This window comes from Callithrix jacchus, chromosome 13 (genome assembly GCF_049354715.1).
Source record: "Callithrix jacchus isolate 240 chromosome 13, calJac240_pri, whole genome shotgun sequence".
Lineage (NCBI taxonomy): Eukaryota > Metazoa > Chordata > Mammalia > Primates > Cebidae > Callithrix > Callithrix jacchus.
The window spans coordinates 44,783,270-44,802,103 of NC_133514.1; the positions used below are offsets into that span (position 1 = coordinate 44,783,270).

The 18,834-nt window shown below is 38.6% G+C and overlaps 1 protein-coding gene across 3 annotated transcripts in view; it reads left to right on the forward strand.

Moving 5' to 3' along the window:
* Positions 1–17,704, forward strand: part of HOOK3 (hook microtubule tethering protein 3) — a 132,831-nt gene extending 115,127 nt beyond the window's left edge. For 2 of the 3 annotated variants that reach the window (XM_035270455.3, XM_078347655.1), the window contains 6 exons: positions 727–761; positions 6,354–6,436; positions 7,681–7,781; positions 10,299–10,403; positions 10,576–10,647; positions 15,950–17,704. In XM_035270455.3, the coding sequence (XP_035126346.1) occupies positions 727–761; positions 6,354–6,436; positions 7,681–7,781; positions 10,299–10,403; positions 10,576–10,647; positions 15,950–16,090 (537 nt within the window). In that variant the 3' untranslated portion in view covers positions 16,091–17,704. The remainder of the gene's footprint in view (positions 1–726; positions 762–6,353; positions 6,437–7,680; positions 7,782–10,298; positions 10,404–10,575; positions 10,648–15,949) is intronic. The other variant, XM_078347654.1, reaches the window with a different exon arrangement.
* Positions 17,705–18,834: the final 1,130 nt, after the last annotated feature.

Genomic DNA, 18,834 nt, shown 5'->3' on the forward strand with positions numbered 1-18,834 from the left:
AGCCTACGTTAATTGGATTTTGGCTGAATTAATTATATAACCATTTATCTCAATATGAAATATTTCATAAAATTTATTAATAGTATGTACTCAATAAGTGTTTAATTATGAAGTTTAGTGGTCTTATAGAGAATGTTGTTTATTTTTAGGTCAATTTTGATCTCCTGCTTTTCAGGAGACTTTTTTTTTACCCAGTGAAAGCTGCATTCTCCAACATATTAAAGGCTGTGCATTTGCCATTCTAAACATTCCCAACTATTGCAAAAATTATTTGTAACCTGTGTATTTTCATAAGTCACTAATTAAGTCAGATATATTTATAGAAATGGACCCAATACTTTATTATGACTCAAGAAAAACAGTATAGCAGATAAGTGTCTAAAGGGAAGTTTATTATTACTATGGTCCTGTCTGCCTGCCATATCCAGGAATATTAGGTCTATAATTAAGTGGCTTTTTAATTCCTATTTTATTCATTTGTCTGACTATAAGTAGAGAATTTATGTATCCAGGCTGCGGGTATTTTATACTGATTGTCATCGCTTAGGGGCTGCTCTCTTCCTTTATAAAGAGATTTAAACTGGGGTACATTTTGTGTTTTGAGCTCTTTGACCAAACAAATTACTGAGAGCTTGCTCAAAAAATTGACTATTGTACTTTTAACTTAAAAAATACTATTTTAGTTAAAATTTGAGGTAATAAACTAGTTTTGTTTTTCATTTTTAGTCAGTCCTTCTAAAAAAGAAGCTTGAAGAACATCTGTAAGTATAAAAGCTGTTGAGGCTGATTCTTCTACGGTAGAATACACATGCTTTGTGTTAGGTAGATACGGAGTGTCTAGGTGGTGGCACAGGTGGTCCTTGAAGAAATAAAAAATTATAATGCATATTAATAGAGTCTGAAGGGTCATTTCCACCCAAGGTTCTCAGGTCAGAATAATGACTGCTTTAGAACTGCTTTCTCAAATGAGACTTCAGGGTTTTCTGTCTTTGTGATAGTATTTACAGTCATAGTTAGGAGTTTGAGACACTCTAGATCATGGGTCAGACACTTCTTTCTATAAAGGGTCAAATATTAATTACTTTAGGATTTAAAAGCTGGTCTCTGTCATAGCCACTTAGCTCTACAGTTGTAGCTTTAAAACAGCCATAGACAATATGTAAACTAACGGATGTGACCATGTTCCAGTAAAACTATAGATACCAACAGGTAGCAGACTGGTTTTAGCCCATGGGCTATAGCTTGCCAGCTCTAAAGTATTGCCAGCTTACTCTCTTTGTTTAAAAAAAATTTTTTCCCACCGGGTGCAGTGGCTAACGCCTGTAATCCCAGCTCTTTGGGAGGCCAAGGCGGGTGGATCATGAAGTCAGGAGTTCAAGTCAGGAGTTTGAGACCAGCCTGGCCAACACAGGGAATCCTCATCTCTACTAAAAATACAAAAATTAGCCAGGCTTAGTGGTGGACGCTTGTAATCCCAGTTACTCAGAAGTCTGAGGCAAGAGAATGGCTTGAACCCGGGAGGCAAAGGTTGCAGTGAGCCGAGATCACACCACTGCACTCCAGCCTGGGCAAAAGCGAGACTCCGTCTCAAAAAAAAAAAAAATTTAAGAGAGAGGGTCTCACTATGTTGCCCAGGCTGGACTTGAACTCCTGGCCTCAAGCAATCCTCCTGCCTTAGACTTCTGAGTAGTTGGGATTGCAAGTACATGCCACCACACCCAATCTAATTTTCCTTTTTGAGTAAAATTTTAAAAGTCTATAAAAGCTTTTCAGTAGATTTTTAAATATTTCCTTGAATTACAAACAAGGACTTTTTGATCTAAAAGATGAAGTAAATTTTAATATTTTATTTTTATTTATTTATTCATTTTTGAGACAGAGTTTCACTTTTGTTGCCCAAGCTGGAGTGCAGTGGCACGATCTCAGCTCACCGCAACCTCCACCTCCCTGGTTCAAGCAATTCTGCTTCGTCAGCCTCCTGAGTAGCTGGGATTACAGGCATGCACTACTACATCCGTTCAATTTTGTATTTTTAGTAGAAATGGGGTTTCTCCATGTTGGTGAGGCTGGTCTTGAACTTCCAACCTCAGGTGATCTGTCCGCTTCGGCCTCCCAAAATGCTGGGATTACAGGCATGAGCCACTGCACCCAATGAGATGAATTTTAAAATATTCACATTTGTTTTTTCATGAAGAAGAAATCTTCATTTCTCTTTATCTATAGCTGAGGTTGACAATTAAGAAATGTTTCATAATTTTTCTTGTACCCAGTAACAACTTTAATCCTCCTCATCGTTTTCTAGCAAAACTGCTTGAAAGCATTGAATTAGTGACCATGAATAGCCTGTTAAAGTGTTACAACATTACACTGTGCTAAACCAGACATCCTGAGTACCACAAAGATAATCTGGATTTTTTCTACTAGGATGGGAAAGAAATTCTCTTCTCTGGCAGTTTGCCTCATGCTACCCAGTTTTTGTTTTTTAAATGGTAAATGTGGGAGACACAAGCTACTCCTGGTGACAGATTTGCTAGCAATTCTAGCAGTGGGCAGAGTCTTAGTGTACTAGAACTGAAAATGTTACTTTTTTGCCTTTTGTGAGATTACCTGCAATGAGAATTTAGTACTGAATTCTATCCTTTTAAAAAAAATTATCATTCCTTTATGGCAAAAAATAGTCATTTCATAAAACTACCATCTACCCATTATTCTGTGTTCAGTCATTTACAGGGTGAAAAATCTTCATCGGAAAGGATTTATTAGTTAAGATGGAACCTATTAGTTCCTGTAGCTGCCATATCAAATTACCACATACTAAATGGCTTATGGCAACATAACTTTATTCTCTCATAGTTCTGGAGTCTAGAAGAAGAACCAGGGTGGCAGCAGGCTGGTTCCTTCTAGAGTTTTGGAGGGACAATCTGCTCTGTGCTCCTTGTTGCTGCTGGTAACCGCCAGCAGTCCTGGTGTTCTTGGGTTGTAGACAGATCACTCCAGTCTCTTTGTCTACCTTCACATGTCATTCTTCTCTCTGTTGGTCTGTGTCTCATGTGACCTTCTTATAAGGATGCCAGTCATTGGATTTAGGGCCTTCCCTGATCCCACTGTGCCCTCATCTTAACTAATTACATCTACAAACACCCAATTTCCAAATAGTGACACATTGACATATCCTAGGAATTAAAACTTCAATTTGTCTTTTTAGGAGACACAATTTAGCCAACCACAGAGGCCACAGATATCTCAAAATACGCCAGTCTCATGCATATTTAAAACTACAATGGGCTAGATATGGTGGCTCATGCCTATAATTACCGCACTTTGGGAGGCCCTGAAGGGCAAATTACTTGAGGTCAGGAGACCAGCCTGACCAACATGGCGAAACCCTGTCACTACTAAAAAGACAAAAATTAATGGGGCATGGTGGCATGTGCCTGGAATGCCAGCTACTTGGGAGGCTGAGGCAGGCAGAGTTTGCAGTGAGCCAAGATCACACCACTGCACTCCAACCTGAGCAACAGAGCCAGACTGTCTCAAAAAAAAAAAAAAAAGCCAGGCACGGTGGCTCATGCCTGTAATCCCAGCACTTTGGGAGGCCGGGGTAGGTGGTTCACTCAAGATCAGGAGTTCAATACTAGCCTGTCCAACATGGTGAAACCTCATCTCTACTAAAAGTACAAAAATTAGCTGGGTGTGTTGGTACATGCCTGTAATCCCAGCTACTTGGGAGGCTGAAGCAAGTAAATCACTTGAACCCAGGAGGCAGAGGCTACAATGAGTTGAGAATACACCACCGCACTCCAGCCTGAGTGACAAAGTGAGACTCTGTCTAAAAAAAATAAACTACAGTGAGACCATTTTACACATCAAATTGTTAACATTTAGAAATCCGATGTACTGAGTATTGCTGAAGGTGTTAAACAATGGTAATTCTCATCTGCTGCTGGTAGGAGTATACATCAGTCTGCTTAGTAAACCTGAATATGCCACATATTATGTGACCTCTCAGTTCTACTATATGTATCCTAGATTCCTACAAATATTGTCTGTGCATAGCAGGAGGCATATAGAAGAAAGTATGGAAGAACGTTGTAATCACAGAAAAGTAAAAATAATATGCAAATGTTCACCAATTGGAACGTGATAGAATGAGGTATATTCAAACAATAGAATACCAAACAATAGGGGCAATGTGAAATAAACCATGGCTAATACATCAACACAGATGAATCTCAAGGACATAGTGTTTAGCGAAAAATGCAAATCAGAATAATACATGGTGAATGTATAAAACTTAAATTTCACAAAATTAAGCAAGATATTGTTTAGGAACAGCATAAAGGCAATAAAACCATCATGAAAATCATGAGAATGATTCAAATTCTGGACTTTGGTTACCTCTGGGAAGAATATAGAGACACATGTGATTTCTAAGTTTTGGGTATGATTTCTATTTATTTTAATTTAAATTTTTTTTTTTTTTTATTTTTTTGAGACAGTCTCATTCTGTCACCCAGCCTGGAGTAGAGTGTTACCATCTTGGCTCACTGCAAACTCTGCCTCCCAGGTTCAAGCAATTCTCCCACCTCAGCCTCTCCAGTACCTGGGACTACAGGCATGTACCACCATGCCCAACTAATTTTTTGTATTTTAGTAGAGATGGGGTTTCCCCATGTTGCCCAGGCTGGTTTTGAACTCCTGAGCTCAGGCAGTCCACCCACCTCGGCCTTCCAAAGTGCTAGGATTACAGGTGTGAAACACTGTGGCCAGCCAATTTCTGTTTTTTTGTTTTGTTTTGTTTTGTTTTTTAACATGGTAGTGATTCATTGGGCTGAGTTTTATTATTATTTTTTGTTTTTTGAGCCATAGTCTCACTCTGTTGCCCAGGCTGGAATGCAGTGACGCAATCTTGGCTCACTACAACCTCCGCCTCCTGGGTTCAAGCGATTCTCCAGCCTCAGCCTCCCGAGTAGCTGGGCTACAGGCGCGTGCCACCATGCCAGGCTAATTTTTTGTATTTTTGGTGGAGACGGGATTTCACTGTGTTAGCCAGAATGATCTCAATCTCCTGACCTCATGATCCACCTACCTCGGCCTCCAAAAGTGCTCAAATTACAGGCATGAGCCACCTTACCCAGCCTTATTATTCTTTAAAATGTTATATTGTATATGTTCTTTGTCGTAGGTCACATATGCACACAATGTCACATCCTCAAAAAATATTGAGAAAGATTTATTTAAGCATTATGCATAGAAAAGATCAGAAATAGACATAACAAAGTGCTCTATTTTTTTAATTAGTGGTTTTCTATATCTTCGCATTTTTGCAGCCACCTTTCCTAGTTATGTTACATAGTACCGTATTAACTATGATAAAGGGAGAAGTACGCATACTATACCAATGCCGGGGAAAAATATCTCACTTTCAATTAATTATTTAAATGCATTTATATTGGAATATGACACATAAAATACATGTCCTAAGTTCCTAGTTTTTTTTTTTTTTTTTTTTTTTTGAGGCAGAGTCTCACTCTGTCACCCAGGCTGGAGTGCAGTGGCGTGATCTTGGCTCACTGTAACCTCCGCCTCCCAGGTTCAAGCAATTCTCCCTCCCATGTAGCTGGGTTACAGGCACCTGCCACCATGCATGGCTAATTTTTGTATTTTTAGCAGAGATTGTGTTTTGCCATTGGGGCCAGGCTGGTCTGAAACTTCTGACCTCAAGTGATCCACTGCCAAGGCCTCCCAAACGTACATATATAGTTGACCCAGATCAACATAGCAACCGACCAGGATTCTATATTCTTCCTCCCAGTAGATTGACCCCAAAACTAGCCACACTGCTGGTCTTTATCACCTTCCATTCATTATGGAATCATACATGGTTACCCCTTTGACTTCCTTTGTTCAACATTCTATGACATCTATTCATGTGGTTGCATATATCATTTGTTTATTTCTTTTTATTGATATGTAGTGTTCTATTTGTTAATTCTTATTTTTAGAACTTCATTTTTTGCAACAAGATTTTGCTTGGTAAAACCTTTACAAAGTTATTTTAAGTATTCTTATTCCTAGAAAAAAATCTATACCCTCTCTTTATGTAGGTCTATATAAAACAAATGACTACTTTTTCAAACAAAAAGAAATTTTTTTTGTCTTTATTTTTTACTTATTTTTTAAGTATATTAAATTCATGTTTTGTCTTTTCATATTTGTTTCATATTACTTGCATGCAGTTAATTTCATTACACATGCAATGCGAGTGTAATCCAAGTATAAAAAACCTAAATCTTTGAAGTGGAAAAAATTAGAGAAATAGTAGTAGGTGACATTTACCTATTTGTTTACAGAGAGAAGCTGCATGAAGCCAATAATGAACTACAGAAGAAAAGAGCCATTATTGAAGATCTCGAGCCAAGATTTAACAACAGCTGTGAGTTTTCTTAATTAGGATAGTTTTTAAATAGGCTTGCTGTATACTGCCATAGTGATAGTGAGTTTACATAATTTTATTTATTTATTTTTGAGGCAGGGTCTGGATGTGTTGCCCAGACTGAAGTAAATGGCATGATCATAGCTCACTGCAGCCTGACCTCCCATGTTCAAGCTGTCCTCCCATCTAACTCCCCCTAGTAGCTGGGACTACAGGCATGAGCCAACCTGCCCAGCTAATTTTTTTTATTTGTAGTAGAGACGGGTTTCACCATGTTGGCCTGGCTGGTCTTGAACTCCTGACCTTAGATGATCCACCTGCCTTGGCCTCCCAAAGTGCTGGGATAACAGGTGTGAGCACCATGCCCGGCCAGAACACACCATTTTAAGCCATTTTTCATGTATAGTCCAGCGACATTAAGGTCATTGACATTGTTGTGCAACTGTCACTGTTAACCATCTACAAAACTTTATCATCTCAAACAGAATTTCTTATCCATTAAACAATGACTCTCCCTTCCTCCCTCTTCCCACCCCTTAATAACTGCTATTCCATTTTCTGTCTCTGTGAATTTGACTATTCTAGGTCACTCATATGAGTAGAATTATATAATGTTTGTCCTTTTGTATCTGGTTTATTTCACTTAAGGTAGTGTCTCCATGTCATAGCATGTATCATAATTAAGGGTGAATAATATTATAATGTATATATGTATCACATTTTGTTTATCCCTACTGGAGTTTTTATTTATTTATAAGAAAAGCTTTTTGTAAAAAAAATGGCCGGGTGCGGTGGCTCAAGCCTGTAATCCCAGCACTTTGGGAGGCCGAGGCGGGTGGATCACGAGGTCAAGAGATCGAGACCATCCTGGTCAACATGGTGAAACCCCATCTCTACTAAAAATATAAAAAAAATTAGCTGGGCATGGTGGCGTGTGCCTGTAATCCCAGCTACTCGGGAGGCTGAGGCAGAGGTTGCAGTGAGCTGAGATTGCGCCATTGCACTGCAGCCTGGGTAACAAGAGCGAAACTCCGTCTCAAAAAAAATTAAAAATCTGAATTTTTTTAGAAGAAAATTATGTATAAAAATAGACCAGTCTCTCAAAGCTGTTAACTATTTGTTGTTAGTCATTAAAATATTTTTAAAATTGTTGTAATCTAAAATAAATATTATGACAATTTATATATATTTGTTATAATCTAAATATGTGTTTATATATATATAGTACTATATCTCATCTGCAGCCTTAAAAATTGAAGAATTACAAGAAGCTTTACGAAAGAAAGAAGAGGAAATGAAGCAAATGGAAGAACGATATAAAAAATACTTAGAGAAAGCCAAAAGTGTAAGTATGAATTTTGGAGGCATCTCACTTTATTACCTTCTGATCACATTTCAGTGAAGTCTCAAATATAATGGATTGACACTACAGCAACTTCTCATGCAGAAAACTCTCAGGAGAAGAACAAATCTTTAAACAAATAAAAAGAACCTGAGCAAGAAGCAGCGGTCAAAATAGGTCATTCCATGGATTACTTACTAATTACCAAGAGGAAAATGTACTTTGTGTGGGAAATGAGTGGCACTTGCCACCTTACTAGTCAACAAAATTAACAACACTAATTAATGATGGAACAACTGATACACTGTGCCTCCTGATGGAGTATCATTATAAATAATAGTTAACCTGAATTTAAGTAACCTTCTAGTTCCAGTTCACAGGCAAAATGAGGTTTATTGGAACAAGCTAAATAACATGTTCAAAAAACCATCAGGTAAATCCAGAATTTAGAATAGAAGTCACTGTCATGAAAACAAGAACAGACCAACAGACTGTGGAGTGTGGGAGAGCACAGGGACCCATTGAAAAGAGGACCCCCACCCTCTGCTAATTGCCAAATCAATGTATTCACCTCTGAGTCCTAGATTGGGGGTTAAGGGGGTCAGTTTTCTTACAGATGATGATGGTTTGTGATTATGTAGGTTAATATCCTTAATCTAAGGAGATTCGTGCTTAAGTATTTAAAGGTTATATGTTATGAGATCTGAATAACTTATTTGGGAGACTTTAAAAAATAGTCTCCCAAATAAGTAACCGTGTGTGTGTGTGTGTGTGTGTGTGTGTGTGTGTGTCGAGAGAAATTAAATACAGCAATGAAGCAATTGGTGACTCTAGGTTAAAGATAAATGGGTTTTTATTCTACCCTTTCAAGTTTGAGGTTAGTCTGGGCAACATACCCAGACTCCATCTCTACAAAGAAAATGTTTTTAAAAATTAGCTGGTCATGGCCAGGCACAGTGGCTCACACCTGTAATCCCAGCACTTTGGGAAGCTGAGGCGGGCTGATCATCCAAGGTCAGGAGGTCAAGACCAGCCTGACCAAGATGGAGAAACCGTGTCTCTACTAAAAATACAAAATTAGTTAGGTGTGGTGGCACATGCCTGTAATCTCAGGAAAATCACTTGAACCCAGGAGATGGAGGTTGTGGTAAGCTGAGATGGTGCCATTGCATTCCTGCCTGGGAAACAAGAACAAATTTCCATCTTAAAAAAAAAATTAGCTGGTCATGGTGGCATGCAACTATAACCCTAGCTGTTCAGGAAGCTGGGGCAGGAAAGTCACTTGAGCCCAGTGGTTCAAGGCTGCAGTGGGCTATGATCACAGCACTGCACTCCATCCAGGATGACAGAGCAAGGCCCTATCTTTTAAAATAAAACTAAATAAAAATATTGAGTGAAGTTAAAATACCTATCCCAGCAGTCCTCTAGTTGGCCAGCCAGAATAATCACATCCAATGTCCATGCCAAACTGGATTGCCAGCGGAGGAAGAGATAGGCACAGCGATAGGCTTACACTAGTCAGGACCCTCTCCCCAAAGTACATACCTGATTAGAGGCAGAAGGCTAGCAGACTAGATTAGAGGGAAAGGAAAAGAGTAGACTACTGTCAGTAATGTCTGCTGTACAGACACAAGTCATTTAACAACAGGGACACGTTCTGAGAAATGCATTCTTAGGCAATTTTGTCATTGTGAAAACATTGTAGAGTGTACTTTTGCAAACCTGGATGCTATATAGCTTAGTACACAACTAGACTATATGATATGGAGTATTGTTTCTAGCTGAAAACGTGTGCATCACATTACTGTACTGAATAGTGTAAGGAGCTGGCTACACAATGGTATTTATGTGGTAGGAATTTTTCAGCTCCTTTACAATATGATGGTCATCATATATATGGTTCATTGTTGACTGAAACATCATTATATGGTACATAACTGCATTTATTAATTTTAATCCAGAATTACTTTTTATAATTGGATCTTTATATAAGTAAAAAGTTTTATGTTTGTACAAATATTATATACCCCAGAAAATTTTATTTAAAGTTACAGTTAATACTATTTCATACATTTACTTTTTAAATTATTTTTGAGACAGAGTCTTGCTCTGTTGCCCAGTCTGGAGCACAGTGATGTAATCTCAGCTCACTGCAGCCTTGACCTCCCAGGCTCAGGGGATCCTCCTGCCTCAGCCTTCTGAGTAGCTGGAACTATATGGGTGCACCATCATACCCAGCTAATTTTTAAGTATTTTTTGTAGAGACGGTCTCACTATGTTGTCGAGGCTGGTCTCAAACTCCTGAGCTCAAGTGATCCACCTGCCTCAGCCTCCCAAAGTGCTAGGATTACAGGCATGAGCCACCACTCCAGGCCACATTTACTTTTTAAAATACCCTTGTAAGATAACCTTTGATTTTTTGTAAGTTTATCCTTTCATTTAAAAAAATACTAATTCTTTTATCAAATGTTACATTCTTTAAGTTTGAGACTTTTAAAATTTTTCTGTTATTTTTTGCAGGTTATTCGTACTTTAGATCCTAAACAGAATCAAGGAGCAGCACCAGAAATACAAGCTCTTAAAAATCAGCTCCAGGAACGAGACCGACTATTTCACTCATTAGAGGTAGTTTATTATACTGTATAATAAAATAATTGCATTTTGATTTTAATGTCCTGGGAGCCTTATTATATTTTACAGTTGTATCCATGGGTTTTAACAATTAATTGTTAAGTATTTTGTTTATATTGAGTTATTTTATATCTTTACATATTTACATGTGCTTTTGTTTCTTTAGAAAGAATATGAGAAAACAAAGAGTCAAAGAGAGATGGAAGAAAAATACATTGTTAGTGCCTGGTATAATATGGTAAGAACATAGTACTTTGGAGAATAATGAAAAGTTTAATGAATATGTAATACTTAATATTGCCTTTACTGTAGAAGTCATTCTACCAAATGAATCTGAAAGTAATTGCTATCCTAACATACACTAACAGAATCTTAATGCTATTTCTGAACTGAAAAGCTGATATGAGAACCACCGTAAACAGGGTTAGAGCATTTTGAACACATCATTATTTCTAGAGGATAGAAAGATAAATGTCAGTCTAATTTCTGTCCCTCAGAGACTTTATTATAAGGGAAAGGACACTAATACCATCTAAACAGATGCAATAGTTTTTGTTTTGTGAGATTATTTTAGTGTCTTTGCAGAATGGAACTTTGATTGAGGGTAGTTTATCTCATGGGGTTTGGAAAATGTTCACATTGTCAGACCCTGAACTGGAGGTTTTGAAATTGAATATCCCAACACAAAAAACTAATGCTCATTAGCATCCTGGTTGGGATGTGAATAGTTAGGGATTTTAAAGAGTGCTGCACTTCTTTCAGTATTTTCCCAAGACTTTCTGTCTTCCTTTTGTTTTTTGTTCTTTTCAATAAGACCACTTCTGCCTTTTAAAAAATGTTAGTTAGCCGAGTGTGGTGGCTCACACCTGTAATCCCAGCACTTTGGGAGGCCAGGCGGGTGGATCATGAGGTCAGGAGGAGAGACCAGCCTGGACAACATGGTGAAACCCCACCTCTACTAAAAATACAAAAATTAGCCAGGTTTGGTGCCACGTGCCTGTAGTCCCAGGTACTCGGGAGGCTGAGTCAGGATAATTGCTTGAACTTGGGAAGGGGAGGTTGTAGTGAGCCAAGATAGCACCGTTGTACTCCAGCCTGGGTGACAGAGCAAGACTCTCTCTCCCCCCCAAAAAAAGTTATCTGAGACAAGAAATGAAGAAATGGGAACAGATTCCTTTTATGTTTTTATTTTTATATTTTTTTGAGACGGAATCTTGCCTTGTCACCCAGGCTGGAGTGCAGTGGCATGATCTCAGCTAACTGCAACCTCTGCTTCCTGGGTTCAAGTGATTCTCTGCCTCAGCCTCCCGAGTAGCTGGGAGTATAGTCACCTGCCATCATGCCTTCTGATTTTTGTATTTTTAGTAGAGACGGGTTCACCATATTTGTCAGGCTGGTCTCAAACTCCTGACCTTGTGATTTGCCTGCGTCAGCCTCCTGAAGTACTGGGATTACAAGTGTGAGCTACCGCACTTGGCCCCAGATTCCTTTTAACATCCCGCTGTGACCCTGTAGCTCTATTATAGTACAGTACCATTGTTTTTATTTTACAGTTATAATTAATATTGCCTCTTAAAGGTTAATGTCTCTGGCCTCTGAACACTGTGATTTAATCTCCATCAAAAATTCATAAATTTCATTATATATTATTTTCACATCTATATTTGCCTTGGTCAAAATGGCGTATCTATGGCCGGGTGCAGTGTCTAATGCCTATAATCTCAGCACTTTGGGAGGTCGAGGCAGGCAGATTACCTGAGGTCAGGAGTTTAAGACCAGTCTGGCCAACATAGTAATACCCCATCTCAACTAAAAATACAGCTACTTGGGAGGACGAGTCAGGAGAATCACTTGAACTCGGGAAGGAGGGGTTGATGGAAGTGATGGTTGAGGGAAATGGCGAATGCTGGGAAGAGGTAATAAATAGCTCAGAGAATGCCCTTGCAATAGACTGAGGTATTTAACCTGTGTCAAAATAGACTGAGGTCTTTCACCTCTGTAAAAATACAGAAATTAGTCAGTCATGGTGGCACACACCTGTAGTCCCAGCTACTCAGGAGGCTGAGGCACAAGAATTGCTTGAACCCAGGAGGCAGAGGTTGCAGTGAGCAAAAATTGCACCTCTCTACTCCAGCCTGGGCGACAGAGTGAGACTCTGTCTCAAAGAAATAAAACTACGTATCTAAGATTTTACTGCAATTTAAAAACCAAAAAGGAAATTATATCAGAGTTAGAATACTTTTTTTTTTTTTTTTTTTTTTTTTTGAGATGGAGTTTCGCTGTTGTTACCCAGACTGGAGTGCAATGGCACAATCTCAGCTCACCGCAACCTCCGCCTCCTGGGTTCAAGCAATTCTCCTGCCTCAGCCTCCCGAGTAGCTGGGACTACAGGCATGCGCCACCATGCCCAGCTAATTTTTGTATTTTTAGTAGAGACGGGGTTTCACCGTGTTGACCAGGATGGTCTCGATCTCTTGACCTCGTGATCCACCTGCCTCAGCCTCCCAAAGTGCTGGGATTATAGGTGTGAGCCACCGCACCCGGCCCTAGAATACTATTTTTGATAAACAGAGGCCAGGTGTAGTGGCTCATACCTGTAAATACAAAAATTAACCAGGTGTCTTTGCAGGTATCTGTAATCCCAGCAACTCTGGAGGCTGAGGCAGGAGAATCTCCTGAACCTGGGAGGCAGAGGTTACAGTGAGCCGAGATGGTATCACTTGCACTCCAGCCTTGATAACAGAGTGAGACTCCGTCTCAGAAAACAAACAAATATGGATTTCTTGAAAATTAAAATTCAAAAAATAGAAAAAAATAAAACTATTTTATTTGAGGAAATTCTCTGGGAATTACTCCTGACTTTTAAACTATCCTGTCTCTTCCCTGTCCTCCCAGAAGCTTAGTGTTAGCAATCTTGGACCTCTGCATTTCAGGCCTTATTAATAATTTTTTTTTTTTGAGATGAAGTTTCACTCTGTCGCCCAGGCTTGAGTACAGTGGTGCAATCTCGGTTCACTGCAACCTCTGCCTCCTGGATTCAAGCAGTTCTCTGCCTCAGCCTCCCACATAGCTGGGATTACAGGCATGTACCACTGCATCTGGCTAATTTTTGTATTTTTAGTAGAGACAGAGTTTCACCACATTGGCCAGGCTGACCTCATGATCCACCCACCTCAGCCTCCCAAAGTGCTGGGATTACAGATACCTGCTAACACACCTGTGAGCCACTGTGCCCAGCCCAATAATTCATATTCTTCACTGATTCATACTGTGTTTCTTACAGAACCAGATTGATTTATTCTGTGAAGTGGTTCTAAAGAATAGTCCTGGCTGGGCTCGGTGGCTCATGCCTATAATCTCAGCACTTTGGGAGGCTGAAACGGGCAGATCACGAGGTCAAGAGATTGAGACCATCGTGGCCAACATTTTGAAACCCCATCTCTACTAAAAAATAAAAAATCTGGGCGTGGTGGCATGTGCCTATAGTAATCCCAGCTACTGGGGAGGCTGAGGCAGGAGAATTGCTTGAACCCAGGAGATGGAGGTTGCAATGAGCCGAGATCTCGCCACTGAACTTCAGCCTGGTGCCAGAGTGAGACTCCGTCTCAAAAAATTAAAAAAAAAAAAAAAAAGTTTCTAATTTTTAACTCTTCAGAGAGTGAAGGAATAATGCCAAATAGACTCCCTGAACTTATATTCAGATAAGTAAACCATCATGCTTACATTCAGAAAGTTCTGCATCTCATACTTAAATGAAAATAGAAATGATGAGTGGTGGGAAGAGGTATTAAGTAGCTCAGAGAATGCCCTGTACTGAGGTCTTTAACCTGTGTGAAGAATTTAATAAACTGTTTGAAATGTGAAAGTGAAAAAATTAGAATATTTAAATAAAATATAAATTTTAATATATGTAGCCAAATTTATAAGTTAAAGATTACCAATAAATATTTGTCAATTTATTCAAAACTTGAAATGCTCTGATTTCAAGTTGAGTTTAAAAATGTGTTTTAGATGTTTGTCATTTGGAAAATATCGTGTTTTGGGGTTGATAGGATAGACTGAAATTGTATTAAAAATGCAAAGCTGAGTTTGGGCGCAGTGGCTCACACCTCCAATCCCAGCACTTTTGGAGGCCAAGATGGAAGGATCTCTTGAGCCCAGGAGTTCAAGACCAGCCCGGGCAGCTAGTGGCAAGACTCTATCTAAAAAAAATGAAAAAAGAAAAAATGCAAAGTCAGAACCTGTGTTTTCCCTAGAAACTAGCTAGTGATGTATCTTCCAGTTTTCTGTCTTCTGCACGTAGTTCATTGCATCCTGTAGTTTGTCTTTTCCACCTGGCTCCCCTTTTGCCTCTTGATTGGTTTTTTTCTTCCTTGCTGCCTGCTTTCAGTTATGCCCAGCTGTTTACTTGCATTCAGTCATTGTTGAGATTAAACAACAGCTCTCAGTTCTTTTGTTGTTGTTGTTACTGTTTTTGAGGCAAGATCTCTCAGTGTTCCCATGCTGCAGTGCAGTGGTATAATCACAGCTCACTGCAGCCTCAAATTCCTGAGCTCAAGTGATCCTCTGACCTCAGTCTTCCAAGTAGCTGGGACTATGGGCATGCTATCATGCACAGCTAAATTTTTTATTATTTTAGAGAGAGAATATCTTGCTATTTGCTAAGGCTGGTCTTGAGCTTCTAGCCTCAAGTGATCTTCCCACCGTAGCCTCCCAGAGTGTTAAACCCTGGCCATCTCTCAGTTCTTAATGTTTCTCTGGCTAGGATTCTTCATCGTCTGGTTAAATGAGTACCAAAAAATTGCTTTTTTCCTGATCTACTTATAGACTTCTGCCTTTTGTAAATAGTGTCATTATTATATTCTTGTCATTCCTCCGCAGTCAGGGATGCCCTGGAGGTTTCTTCCCTTCTTTTAAGGTGCTCTGAGTTCAGCAGTTGCCTTCTCTCCCTTCTAAACTGTTTGGTGATCCTCCTGTCTTCAAGAAAGACCCCCTCCTCTTGGTTGGGCCCTCTGTTGTGGACTGTCAGGAAGTTTTTTAATTTGTTTGAGAATTCAGGTCTGGCTTGAAGTGAAGAAAAACAGCATGGTGGTATGTACATTACCTAGTGTGGTTTCCACCTTAAGAAACAACACAAGCTTTTGTGTTTCTTATTCTAAATGAGAAAAACCTGTGATTTCTATCCCTGGAGTGAATCTACTGCTACCAATCGTGCTCTCTTCCTTGGAAAATCACTTTCTACATTTAATTTGAAAGGAAGTATGATTGAGTGTGAGTAATGTCTGTCTCTATTATCTGCTGTTTTGTTTGTTGTAAAATCAGACATTTAAGCCTGAATTTTTCCAAAGAAAATTTGTACCTAATTGTGGGAACTAAAATGCCTCTATGAGATTTTAATCTATAGTAAGTAGAATTAATATTCCTAATTGTGCTGTATGATGCAATGTAACAAATTCTACATGTTGAAATTTTCTTTTGTGAAAGTAGATTCCACTTGTTTTTATTGATTCTTTTTTGTTGTTGTTGTTTTAATGTTGCAGGGAATGACTCTGCATAAAAAGGCAGCTGAAGATAGACTGGCAAGCACAGGCTCAGGGCAGTCGTTTCTGGCAAGGCAGAGGCAAGCGACCAGCAGCAGAAGATCGTACCCAGGCCATGTGCAGCCGGCTGCAGCAAGGTAGAAAAGTACTGCTGCTCAAACACAGCAGTACAGACACATGCACCCACAGCATACTTCTGTTACACACAACATTTCAGGAAGCTCAGCCAGCTTATTTTTTGTTTCTCTTCTATGTCAATACTTAGTGTTTCTCATTCTGAGGACTTTTTCTCTCTCCTGTAACTTTGTTTTACTTTCTTTGGTTCTTATTTTGTAGTCCTTTCAGTTCTTTTTAATGTGCCAAAAATTTGTACATGTCCAATTAAAAATGTTGTATAATAGTGTAATACTTTTCTTTGTATGAAAATGTCCTCTTCCTCAAAGGTGTAGGCTTTGTAATGAATTAGATTTTCTGCCAATAATTATATACAATTTATATTCTTTATTGTGCCTGTGTGTTACCATGCTTTATAAGAATGTCTTTGTTTAAAGGGAATTAATCTTTTTATGATGTATTAATCTGTGTTTTCAGTTGTTTTCCAAGTACAGTTCAAATAACTTGCATATTTACTCTACAAAATGGTTAACAGGTGTTCTTTTTGCAAAGACATAAATTCATTGGCAGAGGTGCTAAGCATATCTTCCCTAAGGCACCTGATAGAATTATTTGAAGAAAAAAGAGTTTTCACATTGTTTTATAGGAAATTAAATTTGCCCAAAGATTTGGAGACTGTTTTGTAAGCATAAATACATAAAATTTCATTATTTCCTGCTATCTGGTTTGCTGGTAGAAATGAATGTATTGGTAAGGTATTTTGGGATAAATTACAAAAGAAAAAATATCAGGCACTACATTAATTTGTTGTTGTTGTTTTGGAATATCTTATGGATCAGATTCTAGCAATGTGATTGACATTTATATTATACCTTCCGTTTCTCTTCATATCTAAAAGAGTTAATCTTTCATATATGTACAAGTTATTGGTAGCCTTACCTTTTGGACTATTTGTTGACTTATGCCTCATTTGTTTTACTTATTCCTTAATATAAACCCTTCCATTTTTTAATAATTTCTAACACTTGACATCTTAATATCAGTCATTAACATTAGTAACTTCTTATATGTTATATCATGACAGATCTCTTTATGTTTTTTTCTCACATCTATCTGCTAGTCCAGGAATTTGTTACTAAATAGATTCTCTTGGGTATCTGGTTGCCTCAAAGTGCTTACATTTGTTAACAGATTGTAAACCCCGTTTATTTACATTGATGAATGGGCTGTCAATGAGTAATCGTTGTAAAGCACTTATATATAAGCTGCTATATAAATGCAAAATATCATTCATTTAAAAATGAAATGCCTTCTAACTTTCCATATTGACTTATGTATTTGGTCCCAAATTATATTTAAGTTTTCCTCCAGTCTTTTTCTTGCAACATAGTCCATTTTTTGAAAGCAAAAAATTTCTGAAATAAGATTATGGTATTTTTTATTTTTAGAGAGGTCACCTAATATAGGAGGATGTCTTCTCATGTACTTGCTATTTGGAAGTTCAGGTTTCATTTAGTTATTTATGTTAAATACAAATAAGTAACCTCAAATCAAGCTAAATGTAATTAAGAATTTTCAGAAACTATATCAAGTGTTTGATTTTTAAATCCTTACTTTTTAATAAGAAAGTTGACCTAAAAATCAGTAGTATTTTTGTTTGTCTTCAGAAGCCATGGTTGAAGAAACATATTAGAATATACACAGAAATGAATCCATACATTCCATACATTGTGCTAATTTTTTACATTAAGTACAGAAGTCTGAGCGCAGCCTGAATGCTTCTGCCTGATGAGACCACAAAGCAGTCAGTCAGGGATAAATGGAGACAGCCATGAGTAGAATTGGTGTAAGGCTTCAGGAGGCTATGCAGTCCTGATCAATGTAGAAAGTTTTGAAAGTAAAAGATTAAAAACTATTTCAGAGAGTTCTTACCCCTACCTGTATTTCACAAATAGCTTGAGGATCCAACTGGTTTTTAAAACAAATTGGGGCCAGGCCTGGTGGCTCACACCTGTAATCCCATTTGGGAGGCTTAGGTGGGGGTGGATCACTTGAGGTCAGGAGTTTGAGACTATTCTGGCCAACATGGTGAAACCCCATCTCTACTAAATTACACAAATTAGCTAGATGTGGTGGCACATGCCTGTAATCCCAGCTTGGGAGGCTGAGGCAGGAGAATCACTTGAACCCAGGAGGCAGAGACTGCAGTGAGCCGAAATCGCACCACTGCACTCCAGCCTGGGTGACATAGCGAGACTCCATCTCAATCAATTAATCAGTCAATCAATAAAGCAAACTGGGATGTGAGCCCTAACCTTGGCAAGTTAAAATTTGGGGAAATAAATAAATAAAGCAAATTGGGATGTGAGCACTAACCTTGGTAAGTTAAAATTTTGGGGAAATTGTACCTGCAGAATATGATCAATGAAAACAAGAGCCGGGCACATTGTCTTATGCCTGTAGTCCCAGCACTTTGGGAGGTGGAGGCAGGCACATCATCTGAGGTAAGGAGTTCAAGATCAGCCTGGCCAACATGGTGAAACCCGGTATCTACTGAAAATACAAAAAATTAGCCAGGCATGGTGGCACGTGCTTGTAGTCCCAGTTACTCAAGAGGCTGAGTCAGGAGAATCGCTTGAACCCCACTTGCCATGACCTGAGGTTGCGTTATTGTACCCCAAATGGGTGACAAGAGCGAAACACTGTCTCAAAAAAAAAAAAAGTCTGTGAACTACTCACTGAATGGATTTTGTTCTGTGAGATGGGAGGTT